Genomic DNA, 19,180 nt, shown 5'->3' on the forward strand with positions numbered 1-19,180 from the left:
TGGGCAGTACAGATTTTAAAAGCATTGTTTTGGCGGCAGCTGCCACTGTAGCACAAGGATCTTCACTGTGTGGCTGAAGGCAAGCTGTGGCAGCTATTTTACGGCTGGCTCCACCGCCCACAGCACCTATTTTGTGGCAGCCGTTTTGTGGCCGTGCCAACTATGCTCTGTCAAAATTCCAGAGGCGCCTACAGGCTTGAAAAGGCTGGGGGGCACAGGTTAGACAAATGATTCAGTTACTGGAATGTGCTCTATAATGGGGCTGCCCTTGAAGAGTGTCCGTAAACTACAGTCGGTACAGAATGCTGCCGTGAGAATGCCTTTCAGAGTGGGTTGCAGGGACTGTATCACTCCAGTCTTGTTCCATCTGCACTGGCTTCCAATCTGCTTCTCGGCCCAATTGAAGGTGCCAGTATCGACGAAGCCCTATATGACCCAGGATCCGCCGGTTTCTCATACAAACCCACCTGACCTTTAAGATCTTCTTTGGGGCCCTGCTAGGGGTGCCCCCTCATTTGAGGCTAGATGGGTGGGGGAGGGGGTGTGGCTCAGTGGTAGAGCCTCTGCTTGGCACGCGGAAGGTCCCAGGTTCAATCCCCAGGATCTCCAGTTAAAAGGACAAGACAGAGGGTGATGGGAAACATAGGGGGCCACTGCCAGTCTAAGTAGACAATATTGACTTTGATGGACCAAGGGTCTGATTCAGTATAAGCTAGCTTCCTTTGTGAAAGCAAATCCTGAACTAGAGGGATCTTTGATCTCATCCATCAGGATCCTTCTTCTGTTTTTCATGAGCAAGCAGATAGGGATATTTTATGGCCACCTATCAAGCTGGGTGAGGTGGAGTCGACTGGTCCATCAAGGCCAGTTTTGTTGATAGCCGCTCTCCGGGGTCTGAAGTCTTTCCGCTTACCTCCTACCTGACCCTTCTAAGTGGAGATGCTGGGGATGGAACCTGTGACCAATGTTCCCTCTAAGCAGTGGAGTCTTGTGAGCAAAAATCCTACTTTGTGAGCTACTGGCATTAAAGTTGTGAGCGAGAGATTTAGCTACTGCATAAATTAGTTTGCTCTGAAGCCCTCCTTCCTGAGCTAGGACAAAAATGTGTGAGCTGGAGGCTACAAACTGTGAGCTAGCTCACACTAACTCAGCTTAGAGGGAACACTGCCTGTGACCACTTCTTACCAATGATAATAACCGTGTAAATAAGTTCTTTTGGTTCAGGATGCAACATTCAGTGCTTGTGAACATGGCCTTTCACTATTCATAGGTCTAATCGGAGTATAAATCGGCCTCTCAATATCACTTCTGCAAAGAGCTCTAAAAGGGGGGCGGGTTGCTCTGTAACTCTAAGGAAGCCAGGAGGATAGCCAACCAGGGTGGGTTTGCTCCTATCGCAAATTTGAGCAGCAGAAATCCTGCAAGGGAAGGTTGTCACTTGTCAGGGGAAGGGAGGCCATTCCAAAATTGGCAGCCCTACATGCCAGCCGCAAGACCTCTTTCCAAGATCGCTTTTGAATGCAGTTAGCAGCCAGACATTCAACAGGTTCAGTTTCCCACCTGCCTAACTGCAATGATACTGAAACCTTCAACTGTGAGCTTGTCTGTAATGCAACTAGCGGCCACATGCAGCTCTTTCACTAGGGAGTCTCGCTTATTTGTGCGTTCGGGTTGCCAACCTCCAGCTGGGGCCTGGAGATCTCCCAGAATTACAGCTGATGTCCAGATGGCCGACATCAGTCCCCTCGGAGGAAATGGAAACTTTAGTGGGTGGAATCTACAGCATACCTCCCTGAGCCCCCTCCCTTCCCCAAACCCTGCCCGTACCAAGCTCTGCCCCCAAATCTCCAGGAATGTTCCAACCTGGAGTTGGCAGCCCTGTATGCAGAGCTGTTCCCTCTTATTCAAAACAAGTTCTGGGGCTAAACCATTGAGCAGGGAGCGTGTGTAGCACGGCACCACTAGAGCTGTCCCTGCCAGCGCGCAAGACCAGTGTTTCCAACTGCCTGGAGAAAACTTGTTCAGTCCCTGTAATGGAGACTTATCCGGATATCATTTACCTCCCTGCCATCATGAAAAGCTTCAACTGCCCATTCTCACACATTCATCCTCTATTAAACAGACAGGTCCCTTTTGTCCAGGGCTGTTGGCAACCACAGTCCCAGCTTGTCCTTCGATGTCGCTGCGGACCCGCGACAATGCGTTGCTCCCCCGGGCCGGCCGGGGCAGGAGGAGAGCGTAGCGCCTCAGCTGACCGCTAGAGGGCAGGGCCGCGCTGCGGTCCGGCTGCCCCCGGCTAGGCTGCCTGGAGCCGGCCCTGCGGTGTTGCGTAACGGCGCCTGGCCGGCTTCCCAGCCCGCGGAGCCCGAGAGGGTGGGCCCCCTCTCCCGGGAAGAGAAGGGAGGCCGAGAGAGGATTGATGGCCGTCAGGCGGAGGAAAGCTGTTGTTTGGAGCCACCACCCAAGCCCCGGGGCGGTGCCAAAGGCGCCTCGTCCTCGCCGCGGGCGGGGGGCTTGTTTACTGCGCCGCCGGCCAGCGTCGCCGCGTTTCTTTTCCCGTGTCTCTTTTGTGCTTTTGACAGACAAGCATTTGACAGGTGGCGCTGATTCTGGGCTAGTGGCAACCTCTTCCCCTCCCCCCAAGCAAAACAAAGGAAGACTCAGAGCCTTGGAGAGAGATAAAACAGTGCGGTAAAGTGGTCAGAGTGGGGGGGAGGGGGCTATGATCTGGGAGACCCGGGTTCGAATCCCCACTCTGCCATGAAAGCTTTGCTGGGTGACCTGGGCAGGTAGCCCTCTACCAGCCTAGCCTGCCTTGCAAGGTTGTTGTGAGGCTAAAATGGAGGAGAGGAGAAGAATGTAAACCTCTTTAGGTCCCAAGAAAGGCAGGACATAAAAAGGAAGTAAATGGATCAATGTAAGGGGATTGACCTTGACGGTGGCACAGTGGTTCCGTGATGTCTTTCTTTAGAGATAGATCAAGATGGGTAGCCATGTTAGTCTGTCTGTAGCAGCTGTAGGAGCTGCGGAAGGTCGATAGTTCAGCAGTCGTATGCCGCATGACGGAGTGAGCTCCCGTCTCAAGTTCCAGCTCCTGCCAACCTAGCAGTTCGAAAGCAAGAAATTGCAAGTAGATAAATAGGTACCACTTCGGTGGGAAGGGAACAGCGTTCCGTGCGCCTTGGTGTTTAGTTATGGCGGCCACATGACCACGGAAACGTCTTCGGACAGCGCTGGCTCTTCGGCTTGGAAACGGAGATGAGCACCACAACCCTAGAGTCGGATTTGACTGGCTTTCGAGCAAGGGAACCTTTACCTTTACTTTAGCAGTAGAAAAGAGCAAGAGTCCAGTAGCACCTTACAAGAGAAACAACATTTGTAGCAGGGTAGGAACTTTCGTGAGTCGCTGCTCACTTCTTCATGAAAGCCCATATACCCTACCACAAATTTTGTTAGTCTTTCAGGTACTACAGGACTCTTACCCTTTTCTTTAGAGGATATCCATCCACTACAGTGGGCTCAATTCCAGTTTGGAATGACCATCTCCACCCACTAACCTGCCCCCCACCTGCCTTCCAAACCTGTGAACACAGATCTCGCCCTCTCTCCAAGCCTCTTCTGCACACGCCCGGCGTGGAGTGCAGGATCCAGGGGCCTGCTTCTACAACCTCCTCTGCTGCTGGGGAGTGGGAGCAATGGAATGGGAGTGTTGTGTTCCCACACACTTTTTCCCGACACTTCCACACTTCTGACCTATACCTGTTTGCCTCTGTGTGGACTCCCACCATTTCCTGGAGGAGAATGGTGGTGTGCTGGTACCCTGCTCAGGGAACCCTTCCAGAATCTGTGGGACTGGTGTGCTGGTACCCTGCTCAGGGAACCCTTCCAGAATCTGTGGGACAGATGGGGCTTTCTCTTAAAGCGAACCTCAGAGGGTGTGTTTTGGCAAAATGTTCTGAGAATACTGTAGGGCCCAAAAAGGACATGCAGGGATCCATGGAACTGGGGGATATCTGTTTTTTTCCCCCAAGGATGGCCTTGAATTTTGGGGCATCACTCCCAGCAAAGATGTTTTTGCATAGGATGCCTGTCATGTTGGGGGTGTGGTGGTGGCGGTGATGGAATTGAAAGTGCAAACCTAAGAACACTTTCCTAGGTGTAAGCCCACCTCCAGGTAAAGGCTGGAGATCTCCTGATATTACAACCAATCTCCAGGCCACAGAGATCAGTTCATCAGGAGAAAATAGCTACTTTGGAAGGTGGACTGTATGGGTAGGGGCAGGGGTCATTTTCTGCAGGAGCACACAGGAGCGGAGCTCCGGCATTAAAGAGCCCAGGGGGCGGGCAATTGCAACAAGCCCCACCCCCTGCTCCCAGCAACCCTCAGTCAGAGCAAGAAGCAGCCAGGTAAGTTGCAGAGCCCCCCCCCAGTCTAAAACAGTCCAGTGGCACCTTTAAGACCAAGTTTTATTCAGGTACAAGCTCTCCCTCCTCTGTGAGGACAGATCTGCACGTCCCCCCCCCCAGTAGCTAGCAATCCAAAACAGTCCAGTGGAGCCTAAGCGGTGGGTGTTGCCTTCTGACACACTTCCGATGATGTAAGGGGGTGTGGCATATGCAAATAAGTTATACTAATGATCTCCTGCACCTCTTTTTCTACAAAATGACCTCTGGGTAGGGGTGTCAAACATAAGGCCCGGGGGCCGGAACTGGCCCATCCAGGGCTTTTACCCGGCCCTCAAGCAACTGTATGGACGTGTAAGTACTCCCCCTTTTATGGTATCCCTTGGAACAAAACTAGTCTTGCACATATTTATTAGGGCTTTTGTGGGTTCCTGAGTAAACCAATTGCTTTCACTGCTAGAAATCAATTGCTTTTGTTTTCATTTTGAGTAAAACATAATATTGTTAATTGAGTTTACTTGTGTCCTTTATAAAGTTTATATCTCCGGTATCTGGCGTTACATTTTATGGCACACCTGGCCTGGCCCAACAAAGTGACATTTATGTCGGATCCGGCCCTTGTAACAAATGAGTTTGACATCTCTGCTCTGTGGTATTATAACCCGTTGAAGCCCCTCCCCAAACCCCACCCCCCTCAGGTTCCGCCCCCCCAAATCTCCAGGTATTTCCCAGCCTGGAACTGGCAGCCCTAGGTAAGCCCTACTGAATAGACCTGAGTAGGATTCTAAGCAGACCTGCTGGCAAGTAGCTGCAGGGTGGTGGGACGGTCCCAGGGCTCTTTTTGTAGCAGGAACTCCTTTGCATATTAGGTGTAGGTAGTGCTAGACCTTGAGGTCCTGTACTAAGATAACCCACTCCACCAGACCCTAACAAAGATCTTTAAAAACTGTGCAGGAGTGATGGGGTCATTGTTCCCTCTAAGATTCTGGCCAGGCGGTGGCAGTGCGGCGCTGCAAGACCTGGAGAAGCTGACGTCATCTAGCCAAGACGAAGTGAATACGCCAACGGAACATGTCTGACCCTGCAGCTGAACAAACCCTCGCCGACTGTGAATGTGTGTGATTTAAAAAAAGATATATGTTGTCCTCGCTTACCCCCATAAATCATTGTTAGTCCTGTGTGTATGAGTAACTGTAAATCGCTCAGAGCCAGCAAGCTCTGCATGATTGTGTGATTAATAAATTGAAAGATTATTAATTATTATTATTAAGATGAGTTAGTGTGAGCTAGCTTACAGTGTTTTAGTCTCCGACTCACACATTTTTGTCTTCGCTCGGGACGGAGGTCTCCAGAGCAAGCTGATTTGTGCAGTAGCCAAATCGCTCGCTCACAGCTTTAATGCCAGGAGCTCACAAAGTAGGATTTTTGCTCACAAGGCTCCACAGCTTAGAGGGAGCAGCTGCCATCTCCAGGTTGGGAAATTCCTGGAGAGTTGGGGGAGCTCCTGGGGACACAGGGGAGTTTGGAAAGGGGAGTGGGGATGTGGTGCCGTAGAGCTATGGATGCCAGCCTCCAGGTGGGACCTGGGGATCCCCCGGAATTACAGCTACATAGATGAGTTTCCCTGGTGAAAATGGATGCCTTGTAAGCTGGACTGTGTGGCACTGTGTGCCACTGAGGTCCCTGTCTTTCCCAGGGTCCGTTCCCAAATCTCCAGGAGTTTCCTAACTCGGGTCTGGCAACCCTAGCCTAGCCCCCATCCCCACCAACAGCCAGGGGAGACTTGGCAAGCCTACACAGACCCCACCTCTGAAGCAGCCATTTCCTCCAAGGGAACTGATCCATGTAGTCTGGAGCTCACCTGTCATTCTGGGAGAACTCCAGACCTTACCCGGAGGCTGGCAATCGGATGAAGGACAAATGCAACTAGGCGCACCTTTACCCAGCGCTGTGGGGAGAAACAGGGGAGGGCAGGCCCGTAGCCAGGATTTTAAAAACTCACATTTGCAGCGTTCACACTCTGCCTGTCTATGTGGGAAAGCAAGCCGCGCTTGGGGAAGGGGAGGGGGTGGGGAGTCCTCTGGGCGGCTCAGCGAGTTGATAGTCCTCCAGGCAGCCCAGAGAGCCGAGGGGGGGCTGAAGGCTAGATGGAAGTTGTGGGGCCTTGGCAGGACGTCAGGGGGGGCAGCCCCCAAAATGCCCCACTGTAGCTACGGGCCTGGGGGGAGAGGTGATTTGGGGGAGGGAAACTCACCCCTCCAGTAGTCTCCCTGCAGGATTGCCCAAGGTCTCAGGCAGGGCTATTTTGGGGCAGGAACGCACAGGAACGGAGTTCCGGCTGGCTCCTGAGTTGGCCACGCCCGACAGGACCTCATTAGCATAATAGACCACACCCAACAGCAGAAACTCATTAGGATTGGCTACATTAGGGGTGTGTGGCCTAACATGCAAAGGAGTTCCTGCTACAAAAAAAGCCCTGGGTTTTGACAACAAACAAGGTAAACAGAATAAGAAGCAAAAGGTGGGTGTGGCTGGATGACCACACTTCTGGTAACATGGGGGTGCGGCCTAATATGCTAATGAGTGGTGCTGTCAGGGGTGTGTGGCCCAATATGCTAATGAGTTTCTGCTACTGGGTGTGGCCTATTATGCAAATGAGTTCCTGCTGGGCTTTTTCTACAAAAAAAAAGCCCTGGTCTCAGGGGTTTGGGCTGACCCCCCCCCTTTCCCTTTTTAACCTGCTCTTGATATTTCCAGCTCACTTGCCAGCAGGTCTCTGGCTTTCCTTCCCCCTCCTTTGGCCAATTCACAAAGTTGTAAATCGCTGCATTCCCAGGGAGTCACCCCCCCCCCCAGCTGCATGGGAGCTTTTCTGTGAGTGACCTGGTTGGACGGCTTTTACAACTGGCCAGGGACGAATGCCTTTACTGTTCAGTAGGGCAAAGGCCCTCCATTTTTAAGAAGCTGCCTGTCCCCTGGCGAAGATAAAACAGATGGCAGAACGGTTTTTATTAACGTTATTCTTTGATTTGGCATTTCATGGTTGTTTTGGTTGCCTGAGTCCCTGCGTCTTGGATGGATTATTTATGGCTCAGGATAAAGAATCGTATTAAATCAACAAATAGCTTAGTGGAGTAATCGCTCTAACTGCTGAGAATGCACCTCCAAGGACCAGTACAGACTAGGGAACATTTGGTTCCTTCTGGGAAGGAAAGGAGAGCTGTTTTCCTTTTTACTTAAAGAGATAGCAGCACTGTGCTTTAAACCCCTCCACTCAGACTACAGAGGACCTGAGTTCAAATCATTAATACTCATGTTTGCTGTGGTGGTTAGTTGCATGGCCTCTAATCTGGGAGAACCAGGTTTGATTTCCCCACTCCTCCACTTGCGGCTGCTGGATGACCTTCGGCAAGCCATAGTTCTGTCAGAGGTGTTCTTGAAAAAGAGCAGTTTCTGTCGGAGCTCTTTCAGCCCCACCCACCTCACAGGGTGTCTGTCTGTTATGGGGAGGGGAAGGGAAAGGAGATTGTAAGCCGCTCTGAGACTCTGAGTGAAGGGCAGGGTATAAATCAAATATCCTCTCTTCTTCTTTTGCTGTCAAGTCATAGCTGATTTATGGCGACCCTACCGGGTTTTCAAGGCATTCAGAGGTGGTTTGCCATTGCCTACCTCGGTATAGCAACCCTGGACTTCCTTGGTGGTCTCCCATCCAAATATTAACCAGGGCCAACCCTGCTTAGCTTCCAAGGTTGGATGATCACAGCATAGGCAATGCTCCCTCTAAGCTGTGGAGTCCTGTGAGCAAAAATTCTACTTTGTAAGCTACTGGCATTAAAGTTGTGAGCGAGCGATTTGCTCGCTGCATAAATTAGTTTGCTCTAGAGCCATCCGTCCTGAGCTAAGAGAAAAATGTATGAGCCAGAGGCTAAAGAACTGTGAGCTAGCTCATGCTAACTCATCTTAGAGGGAACACTGATCACAGGCTAGCCTGGACTATCCAGGTCAGAGTATCACTCTCTTACAGGTTTTTAAAATATTTTTTATTATTTTTTTTTAAATACCCAAATAGAAAGAACTAAAAACTAGCAAAATATAACAACAGTGGTGGCAAATCTACAGACAGCCATCTAGACAAGGTTTCCAAATATCTACAAATATGTCCACAAGCAATTGTTGTCTGTGTGCCATACATTCAAATGTTGATAAAGGTATCAGGCCCTCAGTCCATTGGATTGCTGCAGGTGGGCATTTGTCTCTCCAGTGCTGTAATAGAAATCTTCTGGCATAAAAGGAGCCCTGACCTGGATGGCCCAGGCTAGCCCAATCTTGTCAGACCTCAGAAACTAAGCATGGTAAACCCTGGCCAATATTTGGCTGGGAGACCACCAAGGAAGACAGGGCTTGTTATGCAGAGGCAGGCAATGGCAAACCACCTCTGAACATCATCTCTTGCACAGTTGCTATAAATCAGCTGTGACTTGGCAGCAAAAAAAGAAAAAGAAAGAATAAAAAGGGAAGATCATCCACACCACACCACCACCTCAGACAGGTACAATGTCATAGATTCTACCCTCCAAACTGGCCATTTCCTCCTGATGAACCATTGTTGCCAATCTCCAGGTGAGGGCTGGAGACCACGCAGAATTACCACTGCTCTCCAGATGGCAGAGATCAGTTCCACTGGAGAAAATGGCTGCTTTGCAAGGTGGACAGAGGGGCAGATAACAGTACATTGATGGTTGGCTGGGAAGGAGATGGGATTGCCACCTCTAGGTTGAGAAATTCCTGGGGATTTGAGGGGTGGAGCCTGGAGAGGGTGGGTCCTCAGACAGTTACAATGCCATCATAAAAATGAATATTTTACCCAGGTGGATGTTTTTATTCCAAAATATACCAATTTTACAAAATCAAGGATTGTTTAAAGAGCTAGATTAAATCACAACAAGGTTATTCTGGCAAGGGAAGAAAGCACGCATAAGATTAAAGATGCTACAAGAGGCGAAGGAAAGAGGAGGCTTTGCAATTCCGAATTGGATGTTGTATTATACAGCTGCGGCATTGACTTGGATTAAAGAATGGATAACTTTGGAAGATAAAAGACTACTAAAATTAGGACATGATTTATTGATGGGTTGGAATGCGTTTTTGTGGTATGAAAAGACCACTTCTCAAAAATATTTCAGGCAACACTGGCTGAGGACTTCACTATGGAAAGTATGGGACTCAATACATAATTTTTTTAGTGTAAAAAGATCAAGATTGATTATGCCTTTGGAAGCATTTACTTTGCCTATGGTGTATGCAGAAGAAGACTCACTAAGATACCAGGACATGTTGGATAAAAAAGACAATCTTAAGATTCCAGAACATTTATCTTGGTGGCAGAAGGCACAACTGGAGTCAACATACCTTAAAGATAAGAAACTGGGCTTTTAGAATAAAATAACAATTATAAAATGTTTTAATGTATACAGGAGAAAAAATGATAAAGAAAATTTATAAGATTTTATTGCAGGATGTAATGACAGATGAGATTATTAAGAAAAATATGATTGCATGGATTCAGAATTTAGGTTATATTGTGAATTTAGAAGATTGGGAGCAAATATGGATGAAAAATGTTAATATGACTAATGCAGTTGCTTATAAAGAAAATATGTATAAGATGTTTTATAGATGGTATGTTACTCCAGATAGGTTAGCAAAGCAAAGTGGCCATTGTTCAGATAAATGTTGGAAGTGTAAAAATAAGATAGGCACATTTTATCATATGTGGTGGTTATATGATGTTTCGAAAAAAAAATGGAAATGGGTACATTGTATAATGGAAAAAATAGTAAGATGTAACATCCCCTTTACTCCAGAATTGCTATTGTTAAATATTTTTCCAAAAGAAGTTGAGGAAACAAATAGATATCTAATTGTATACATGTCAACGGCAGCAAGGATATTATATGCCAAATACTGGAAGAATCAAGAAACACCAACTAAACAGGAATATATTAATAAACTTTTAGAAGTGGCGGAAATAGACTAACTATGGAAATGAGAGGTACAAAGAAATGGACATTTCAAAAAACCTGGAAGAGGCTATATGATTGGTATAATGTTAGATTAAGCTGATATGGCAAAAATAATATTTGAGTATGTAGTAATATATAATAATGGAATTAGAGAATATTATCAAATGTTAGAGAATAATGAAGCGATGGACTGGGTGTAGTAACAAACTGTAATAAGTCTCTTGGTTTATATGTTGTTTGTTGTAGTTGTTTATGTTTGTGTTTAGGAATATAAGAAAACAATAAATGTGTACCTTTGGGTACTTAAAAAAAACAACACAATGCCATAGACTCCACCCTCCAGACCATCCATTTCCTCATGGGGAACCATTGTTGCCAATCTCCAGGTGAAGGCTGGAGATCACTCAGAATTACAACAACTGCTCTTCAGATGGCAGAGATCAGTTCCCCTGGAGAAAACGGTGGACTCTGTGCCTTTATACTCTGCTGAGGTTGCCACAGGAAATTGATGCTGAGTGCCCAAGGCCAGGGCACCCGCCCAGAGCTTCCTTCTAGAGCTTGTTGTATTTATTTCCACAATGGGCCTTATTCCTAGTCATATATAAGCCTCAAACATGATCAGGGTCGCATATGTTCCATGTTTGAGATTTATATGTGATTTTATTTGGTCCCTTAATTCTTATTACTTCAGCCTTTTGGTTCTTAATTTATTGTGGAAGTGGGCCTCTACAAGCCACGGACTGAGTACCATGGCTCCATATAGGGCTGCCAACTTCCAGGTGAGGCCTGGAGATCTCCCAAAATTACAAAATTGATTGGTTGCCAAGGAGAAAATGGCTGCTTTGGAGGGTGGACCCTATGGCATTATATCTTGCTGAAGCTCCTCCCACTATCCTCCCTAGGCCCCACCCCCAAATCTCCAGGGATTTCCCAGCCCAGATTTGGCAACCCCAGTGTGCACGGAGAACAGCATGTTCCTGGAGATTCCCTTTCTCACAGGAAGGTCTGAGAAGGACCCCCAACCTTGAAAATGTCCCCTTTTCCCTTTCTCCTACCATTGCCACTAGGCTTGCCAACCTCCAGGTGGAGTCTTGAGATCGCCCAAATCACAACAGCTCTCCCGATGATAGGAATCAGTCCCCCTGGAGAAAATGGCCACTTTGGACATTGTTCTCTATGGCAATACACCCTGCTGAGCTCCCTCCCCACCCCAAACCCCATCCTCAAAATCTCCTGGAACTTCCCAACCCAGAGCTGGCAACCCTAAAATTTGCCACTAGGCAAGATAGTGCCCATTTCCTGGAGCACACCACTGCGCTGACCCCTCACTGACATCTGCACAAAGGCACCGCTCTGGCACACTGCCAGCCCATTTCAGAGGCCGACGCTCTGCTCAAGCGCACAGCTGGGCCCAGCTTAAGACGACACAAGCTGAATCGCGCCATTCTCCGGGGCTGTTGGCCTTTGGGCCCCCAGCGTGAGTCCCCGGGAGGCCCGTAACTCAAAGTCTCCATGCTCCCCTGTTTTGCCAAGCTGGTTTCCCTCCTGCCCGACTCAGAACAGGCAGCTGCTGGAACAAAGGGCCATTCCCTCGTCCAAATCATCCCATTCCTTTTCTCTCCTCCAACAAGGCAGCCGGACAATGTGGCTCTCGTTAGGGAGGCTGGCTCCATCCTTTGGCCAAAAAGCACATCTAGGCCAGGGTCGGTGGGAGGGAGAGACACTCCCCAAGGGCCGAGCCACCCCCATGCCGTCGTCCTCATCTCTGGGTTTTGTCACCGGCTTCCCGGTGCCTCATCTGGAGCCGGAACAAAAGGCCAAGCCCCGCTGCCCTCTCGGCCGCCCTCCCATTCTCACATCTCTCAATGGAAGGCTTGTTCGCCCTCCAGCCCGCAAACAATGCGCCGTCTGTGCCCAGAGCCGCCAAACGGGCGGCGCGGGGTGTGTGTCTCAGAAGCTTTGGGGTCACGGGGAAATTTCAAGTCAGCGGAAATGACTGAGTGAGGGAAGCTGTTGGGGGCTAGCCATCGGAGCCCTGCTCCGGGGCCAGCACAAGGCCCCTCTGCCCACAAGCCTCCCCCTGCCAATGCTGCAGAAGATGTGCCAACGAAGCCCAGAAACTGGCAGACTTTTGACTGTCAGGGGACCCTGCCCAAATCTCTTCCTCCACCCAGAATGCCTGATTGTCCAGTGCAGACCCGCATTGGCCAAGGATTTTGGGATGTAACAAAGTTTGAGTCCAGTGGCCCCTGTAAGACCAACAAAGTTTAATTCTGGCTATAAGCTTCCGTGTGCACGCACACGTCTTCAGATACATTGAAACAGACTTTCTCAGGCCTTACATACAGGTGGTCCAGGAAGGGCCAGTTATCTAACTAAGTGCATGCACACAAAAGCTTCTACCCAGCAGGGTTCCCTCTAAGCTGAGTTAGTGTGAGCGAGCTCACAGTTTTTTAGCCTCCGGCTCACACTTTTTTGTCTTAGCTCAGGAAGGAGGGCTCCAGAGCAAACTATAATTTATGCAGTAGCCAAATTGCTTGCTCACAACTTTAATGCCAGCTGCTCACAAAGTCGAATTTTTGCTCACAAGACTCCACAGCTTAGAGGGAACATTGAGTCAGAGTTAAACTTTGTTGGTCTTAAAGGGGCCACTGGACTCAAACTTTGTTCTACTGCTTCAGGCCAACGCGGCTACCCACCTGGATTCTGGGACGTGAGTGTGTCGCGCCCTCAAATGACTTCCAAACATGACGGCCCTATGAATTAATGTCCTCCAAAATATCCTATCCTTCACAGCCTTGTTCAGGTCTCACAAACCAAAGGCCACAGCTTCCTTGACTTCCCTCTCATGTTGGGTCTTCCTCTTTTCCTGCTCCCTTCAACTTTTCCTACCATTATTGCCTTTTCCAGCGACTTTTGTCTTCTCGTGATGCGGCCAAAGTATGATGGCCTCGGTTTAGTCAGGTTTGATTTGACAGAGAACTCCCTTATTCTGGGATATGCCTTAAGAATCCTTGCAAAGGATTCTGGGACAGGCACGTGCTGCTCAGATTCTGGCCACAGGCCCCCTCCCTAGAGAGCCGCAAGCACTGAATGAGCCATCTGCGTATCCCGGCCTCCTCAGCGGTTGCCCATTCAGTTGAGTCTACGGCCGATTCACACGTGATGAAGTTTTCCGGAGTTCCTTGGCCCCTAGGAGCACACGGGCTTGCTTTGGATCGGGACCCTGGCACATAGGGAGAGGCTGCGGGTTGCCAAGTCTGGGTTCCGAAATCTCTGGAAGATGTGGGGCTAGAGTCTGGGGGAAGGTGGGGTTTGAGGAGAGGAGGGACGTCAGCAAGATACAGTGCCTCAGAGCAATGCTCCCTCTAAGCTGTGGAGTCTTGTGAGCAAAAATTCTACTTTGGGAGCTACTGGCATTGAAATTGTGAGTGAGCGATTTGGCGACTGCATACGTTAGTTTGCTCTGGAGCCATCCTTCCTGGGCTGAGACAAAAATGTGAGCTGGCTCACACTAACTCAGCTTAGAGGGAACACTGCCTCAGAGTCCACCTTCCCAAAGCGGCCATTTCCTCCAGAGGAGCTGCTCTCTGTCACCTGGAGACGAGGTGTCATCCCAAGACATCTCCAGCCACCACCCAGAGGCTGGCAACCGTAACCCCACAGCTCGGGGACACTTGAGGTCAGAGAGTCTCCAGGCGTCCCCCCCTCCCTCCTTCAGGACTGACGCTCTACCATTGGTCTGTTCTGAGGGCTGATGCTCTGCCATTGGTCTGTCCTGAGTCAGCACAAATTGCCCACTGTGGCTTATGGATCTCCTGAATCAGCAGTCCTGGCGGGGAGGGGGGGGATGACAATAAATCCTTAGGGCTATGCCCAGAGGAAACAGCCACTGTACCTCTTAAGTAGCTACCTGGCGGTACCTCCTGGCAGGAGAAAACGCCAGAAGGTCTGCATGAGTCAGTGCTTTCCCAGCCCCCGGGAGCCCCAAAGGAGAACCCTCCTGCCTCTGGGCCTTTTAATTGGCAGGCCCGGCTGATGTTCCCTGCGGCTCTCCAGAGATATCCGAGGGTTTGATAGCCCTTGTCAAGCCAAGCACTTAAACAGTCTCCGCTCCAGTCCCTCTGCCAAGGGGCTCATTTGTATACACAGCAGGTACGGAGCATTCCACAGTGTGGAAACACTGTGGAAACGCTGACCTATAAGCACAACAGAGGAGGAGAGCTGTAGGCCAAAACTCAGGACAATGGGGGCGGTCCGGACCACCCCGATCCCGGCCTCTCGAGGCGGCCTCTTATTGTGTTTCTTGCAAGTATGTCGCCAGGCAGGGCTCCAGAACCAGGCAAGTTTTAAGTCTCCAACAGGGCAGAGGACCCCCCAGAATCAAGTGTTCTCTCAGATGTCGAGCAAGGCCCATAGCCAGCATTTTGTGGCTTGTGGGGCAAAAACTTGGCTGGTGGGGCTGCCATTATTTGCCATAATAAAGGGGGTGGTTCACACCTCTCTCCCTCCTCTCCTGCAAGATTTAAAGGGCCCGTCCGCTGGAGGGCCTTTTGCATCTTGCAGGAGGGGAGGGGGAAGGGAACGCCACACACACACACACCCGCTTCTTCTCAAAAGCATTTAAAGGATCCCTTTGAATACTTTTGGGCAGGGCTTTTCTTGTAGAAAAAACCCAGCAGGAACTCATTAGCATGATAGGCCACACCTAACAGCTGAAACTCATTAGCATATTAGGCCACACCCCCATGTTACCAGAAGTGTGCTCATCCAGCCACACCCACCTTTTGCTTCTTACTCTGTTTACCTTGTTTGTTGTCAAAACCCAGGGCTTTTTTTGTAGCAGGAACTCCTTTGCATGTTAGGCCACACACCTCTAATGTAGCCAATCCTACAGCGTTTCTGCTGTTGGGCGTGGCCTGTTATGCTAATGAGCTCCTGCTGGGCGTGGCCAACTCCGGAGCCAGCCGGAACTCCGTTCCTGTGCGTTCCTGCCCAAAAATAGCCCTGCTTTTGGGAAGAAGCAGGGGACCTTTAAGAAAGGGGGCCAGCCCTTTAAGGAAGGGGGCAGAACCCCCAATAGCCCCACTGTAGCTACGGGCCAGGAGATCACTAGAAGTACAATTTTCCTGTATTGCATCTCTGACTGCAATTTATGATTCACTGAGCTGATCTCTAATGTCTGGAGGCCTGTTGAAATTATGGGAGATCTCCAGCCACTACCTGGAGGTTGGCAACAGTAAACTAGTGGGGTTTAGAGTGATTATCTGAACACAAGCCGCTGGTCTAACTATGTTCAGTTGCAAGCCATCATCTGAAACAACGGCATGAACTTGATTTGGTTGTTTATTTCTTCAGTCAGCTTGTACATGCTGTCTCTCCAAACCTGTTCCAGGTGGCTCGCAAACTAAAACAATAACCGAGCCCTTAAAACAAACCAGGACAATAAAAAGAAAATCAAACAAACCAAGCGGATAAAACAAACTAAAAAGTGAATACAAACAAGGCAAGGAGTAAAAGCACACAAAACAAACAAAAGCATTTTAAAATGATAGCAATAAAACACTTCTCAGACAAGGAACAGACCACAAAATAGCTACAGAAGGTCTCATTTTTCGTTATTAGCAACAGCTATTTGTAACTAGGGCTCTGTGTGACTTGTGAAATCCTGGCTTGTTCCTCTGTGCCACAGGCCTAGGGGTGCCGGTTCCGGGTTGGGAGTTTTAGTGGGTGGAGCCTGAAGAGTGCGGGTTTAGGGAGAGGATGGAATTCAGTGGGGCACGATGCCATGGAGTCCACCTTCCAGAATAGCCATTTTCTCCAGGTGAACTGGCCTCTGTCCCCTGGAGATCAGTTGTAATCCCAGGAGCTCTCCAGCCTCCACCTGGAGACTGGCACTGTACCGCTCCAGTTACAGAGCCAAGCCACAAAAGACCCCATTTGTCATGGCAAACCAGGATTTGAGGGATCGCCCGAGAGATGAAACCTGGTTTTCCAACCTAACCATGGATAAAATATGGGTCTGTGTTATGTCTGAACAGAGCCAGTACTTGCAATTACACAAAACCATCATTAGATGCACACCCAGGGTTGATGGACCCTAAGGAACCATTGTTGCATTCAGACAACCATGCTCACTGCGTCACCAGGAGTTCATGAACCAGTGTTTTGTGTTATGTCTGAACTAGGGTTGCCAATCCTCAGTTGGGGCAGGGGATCCCCTGGCTTGGAGGTCCTCCCCCCCCTTCAGGGTTATTAGAAAGCAGGGGGGAGGGAAATGTCCAGTGGGTGCTCCATTATACCCTGTGGAGACAGTTCTCCATAGAGTATAATGGAGAATCGATCCATGGATATCTGGGGCTCGGGGGCCCTGTTTTTTTGAGTTAGAGGCACCACATTTTTAGCTTAGCATCTGGTGCCTCTCCTCAAGAACCCTCCCAAGTTTCAAAAAGATTGGACCAGGGGGTTCAATTCTATGAGCCCCAAAAGAAGGTGCCCCCACCCTCTATTATTTCCAATGGAGGGAAGGCATTTAAAAGGAATGCGGTCGTTTTACTTGTGATGGCCAGAACTCCCTTTGGAGTTCAATTGTGCTTCTTCCCTCCCCTCTCCCAGAGGGATGTCACATCCTTGTGCCTGGCCCCACCCCCAAAATCTCCTGGTTCCCCTGGGGGGGGGGGAGCTGGAAGGATCAGGGAGGCATTTAAATCCCTCCCCGTGCCTTCCCTGGCCTGTCCAAGGGCCGGCTTGCCCGGGCTTCCTGCAGCCACGGGGCACCCAGACAAGCCAAGGGAAGGCATAGGGGTGTGGCCTTATATGCTAATGAGCTGCGCTGTCAGGGGGTGTGGCCTAATAGGGAAGTGCATTTCTGCTATTGGGTGTGGCCTATTATGCTAATGAGTTCCTGCTGGGCTTTTTCTACAAAAAAAGCCCTGGTCGGACCTGGTAACCCTAGTCTGAACTGAGCCAATATCTCTCTTTGCTAGGGATGCTGGCCTCCCGGTGGGTGGGCCTGGGGAACCTCCGGAATCATGCCTCCGTTCCCCTGGAGAAAATGGCTGCTATGGAGCCTGGGCTCTGTGGCATTGTCCCCCGCTGAGACCCCTGTCCTCCCTAGGCTCCACCTCCAAATCTCCAGGCATTTCCCAACCTGGAGCTGGCAACCTTTCTGCCTGCCAGTGGCCAGGGGGAGACGGGGCAACTCTTGCCTTTGCTTTGGCTGCTTCTTCCAAGATTATACAGATCTCCATCTCTTTTGTCTCACAGGGTGCGTTCAGACGCAGCATGTACAACGGAATCTGTGCCGGTTGCAATCGTTGTACTTACCGGCGTTCAGACGGCGAACATCTGTCTTCCCTCCCTTACCGTTGTAAAGGCCCTTAAACTGTTGCACTCTGCCACTAGGTCCCCAAGTGGTGGAATCCTGAGTGCAACGGTTGCTTTCGATGTACCCCTCCGTCTGATCGCTCTCCACCGGTGCCTAGTCACTTCTGTTCGGAAGCCTGAGGCTTCCGATTTTCCCCTGCCATTTTTTTTTTAAAACTAAGCGATATGCGCTTGGGCAAAGCTTCGCCCTGAGCATTTTGTTTTTTTTAAAAAAAGCCCTTAGTGTAGCGTATCGGAGGAGTCCGGGACTTAAGGGAGGCCAGTTTGGTCTTTAAACTTTAGAGGTAAGTCCTTACCTTTAAAGTTTAAATGTAATACAGGGTGTTCTGAGCATGCGCAAAGATCGCCATTCTGTGGATGGCTGCCTATGCGCATGCTCAAACTGAGTTTTTTTAAAAAAAAGCCGACGCCTGCAGCGTGTGAGTGGGCATACAGCGATGGGATCCGCAAAATGGAGGTGAGTGTGATCGCGTTTCAGCCGGCATAAACTGCACCGGTTCCAACTGGTACAGTTTATGCCAGCAGAAACGCCCCGTCTGAATGCACCCACAAAGGGACGACTGCTTAAAAAAACAAAACATCAGACTTGTAACAAATCAGAGCTATGCTGTGTCCTCCTGTTAATTCTGGGCAACTGGATCATCAACTTTTATTGCAGACGTACTCTAGAATTCTAGATCCAGCTGGTACTTTCAAGCATCTTTTCTTTTCCTGGACAGATTGTCAGAGGCCGGAGACGGTGGGGGAGGGCACCGGCTCCTTACACACAGGGAAACAATGGGGAGAACAGTTCACACTGATTTTATCTGTCCTGCTATTCAAACACTACCGTTTTATACAACACCATTAAAATTGTCCAGGTACTTCCACGACAAAGAGAACAGGCTGGTTTCTAGCCAAGTCTGAGAACAAGATGTTCTGAGCCCCAAGGCATGAATCCTGCCTTGTAACACCCTCTCCAACATGGAGGAATTGAATGCAGAGATGAGATGGACCGCTGACCTGTGAAAATTTATTTACTTCATTTCGACCCCACTTTTCTCCCCACTGTCAACCCCAAGAGGCTTACTATATTTATTGTAAGCCACTTTGGATGAAGAGGAAAGGCGGGATATAAATGTTTTAAAATAAACAAATAAATAATTCTCCATTTGATCCTCGCAACGACCCTGTGAGGTAGGTTGGGCTGAGAGTGTGTGACTGGCCCAAGGTTCCACTGCAGAGTGGGGATTTGAACCCATGCCTTCCAGATCCCAGGCCGACACTCTGCCAGTCACTACACCCTTCTTCATGTACTCATGCAGCCTTCAGAATCAAGAAGCGAGACCATGGCCGTAACCAGAAACGTGACCCAAAATGGGGTAAGC

The 19,180-nt window shown here is 49.6% G+C and overlaps 1 protein-coding gene across 1 annotated transcript in view; it reads left to right on the forward strand.

Moving 5' to 3' along the window:
- Positions 1 to 19,180, forward strand: part of SIRT6 (sirtuin 6) — a 64,971-nt gene that overhangs the window by 2,941 nt on the left and 42,850 nt on the right. The window contains exon 4 of the mRNA XM_015420527.1: positions 2,142 to 2,597. Within this exon, the coding sequence (XP_015276013.1) occupies positions 2,142 to 2,597 (456 nt within the window). The remainder of the gene's footprint in view (positions 1 to 2,141; positions 2,598 to 19,180) is intronic.

This window comes from Gekko japonicus, unplaced genomic scaffold, assembly GCF_001447785.1.
Source record: "Gekko japonicus isolate JY-2015 unplaced genomic scaffold, Gekko_japonicus_V1.1 scaffold632, whole genome shotgun sequence".
NCBI lineage: Eukaryota > Metazoa > Chordata > Lepidosauria > Squamata > Gekkonidae > Gekko > Gekko japonicus.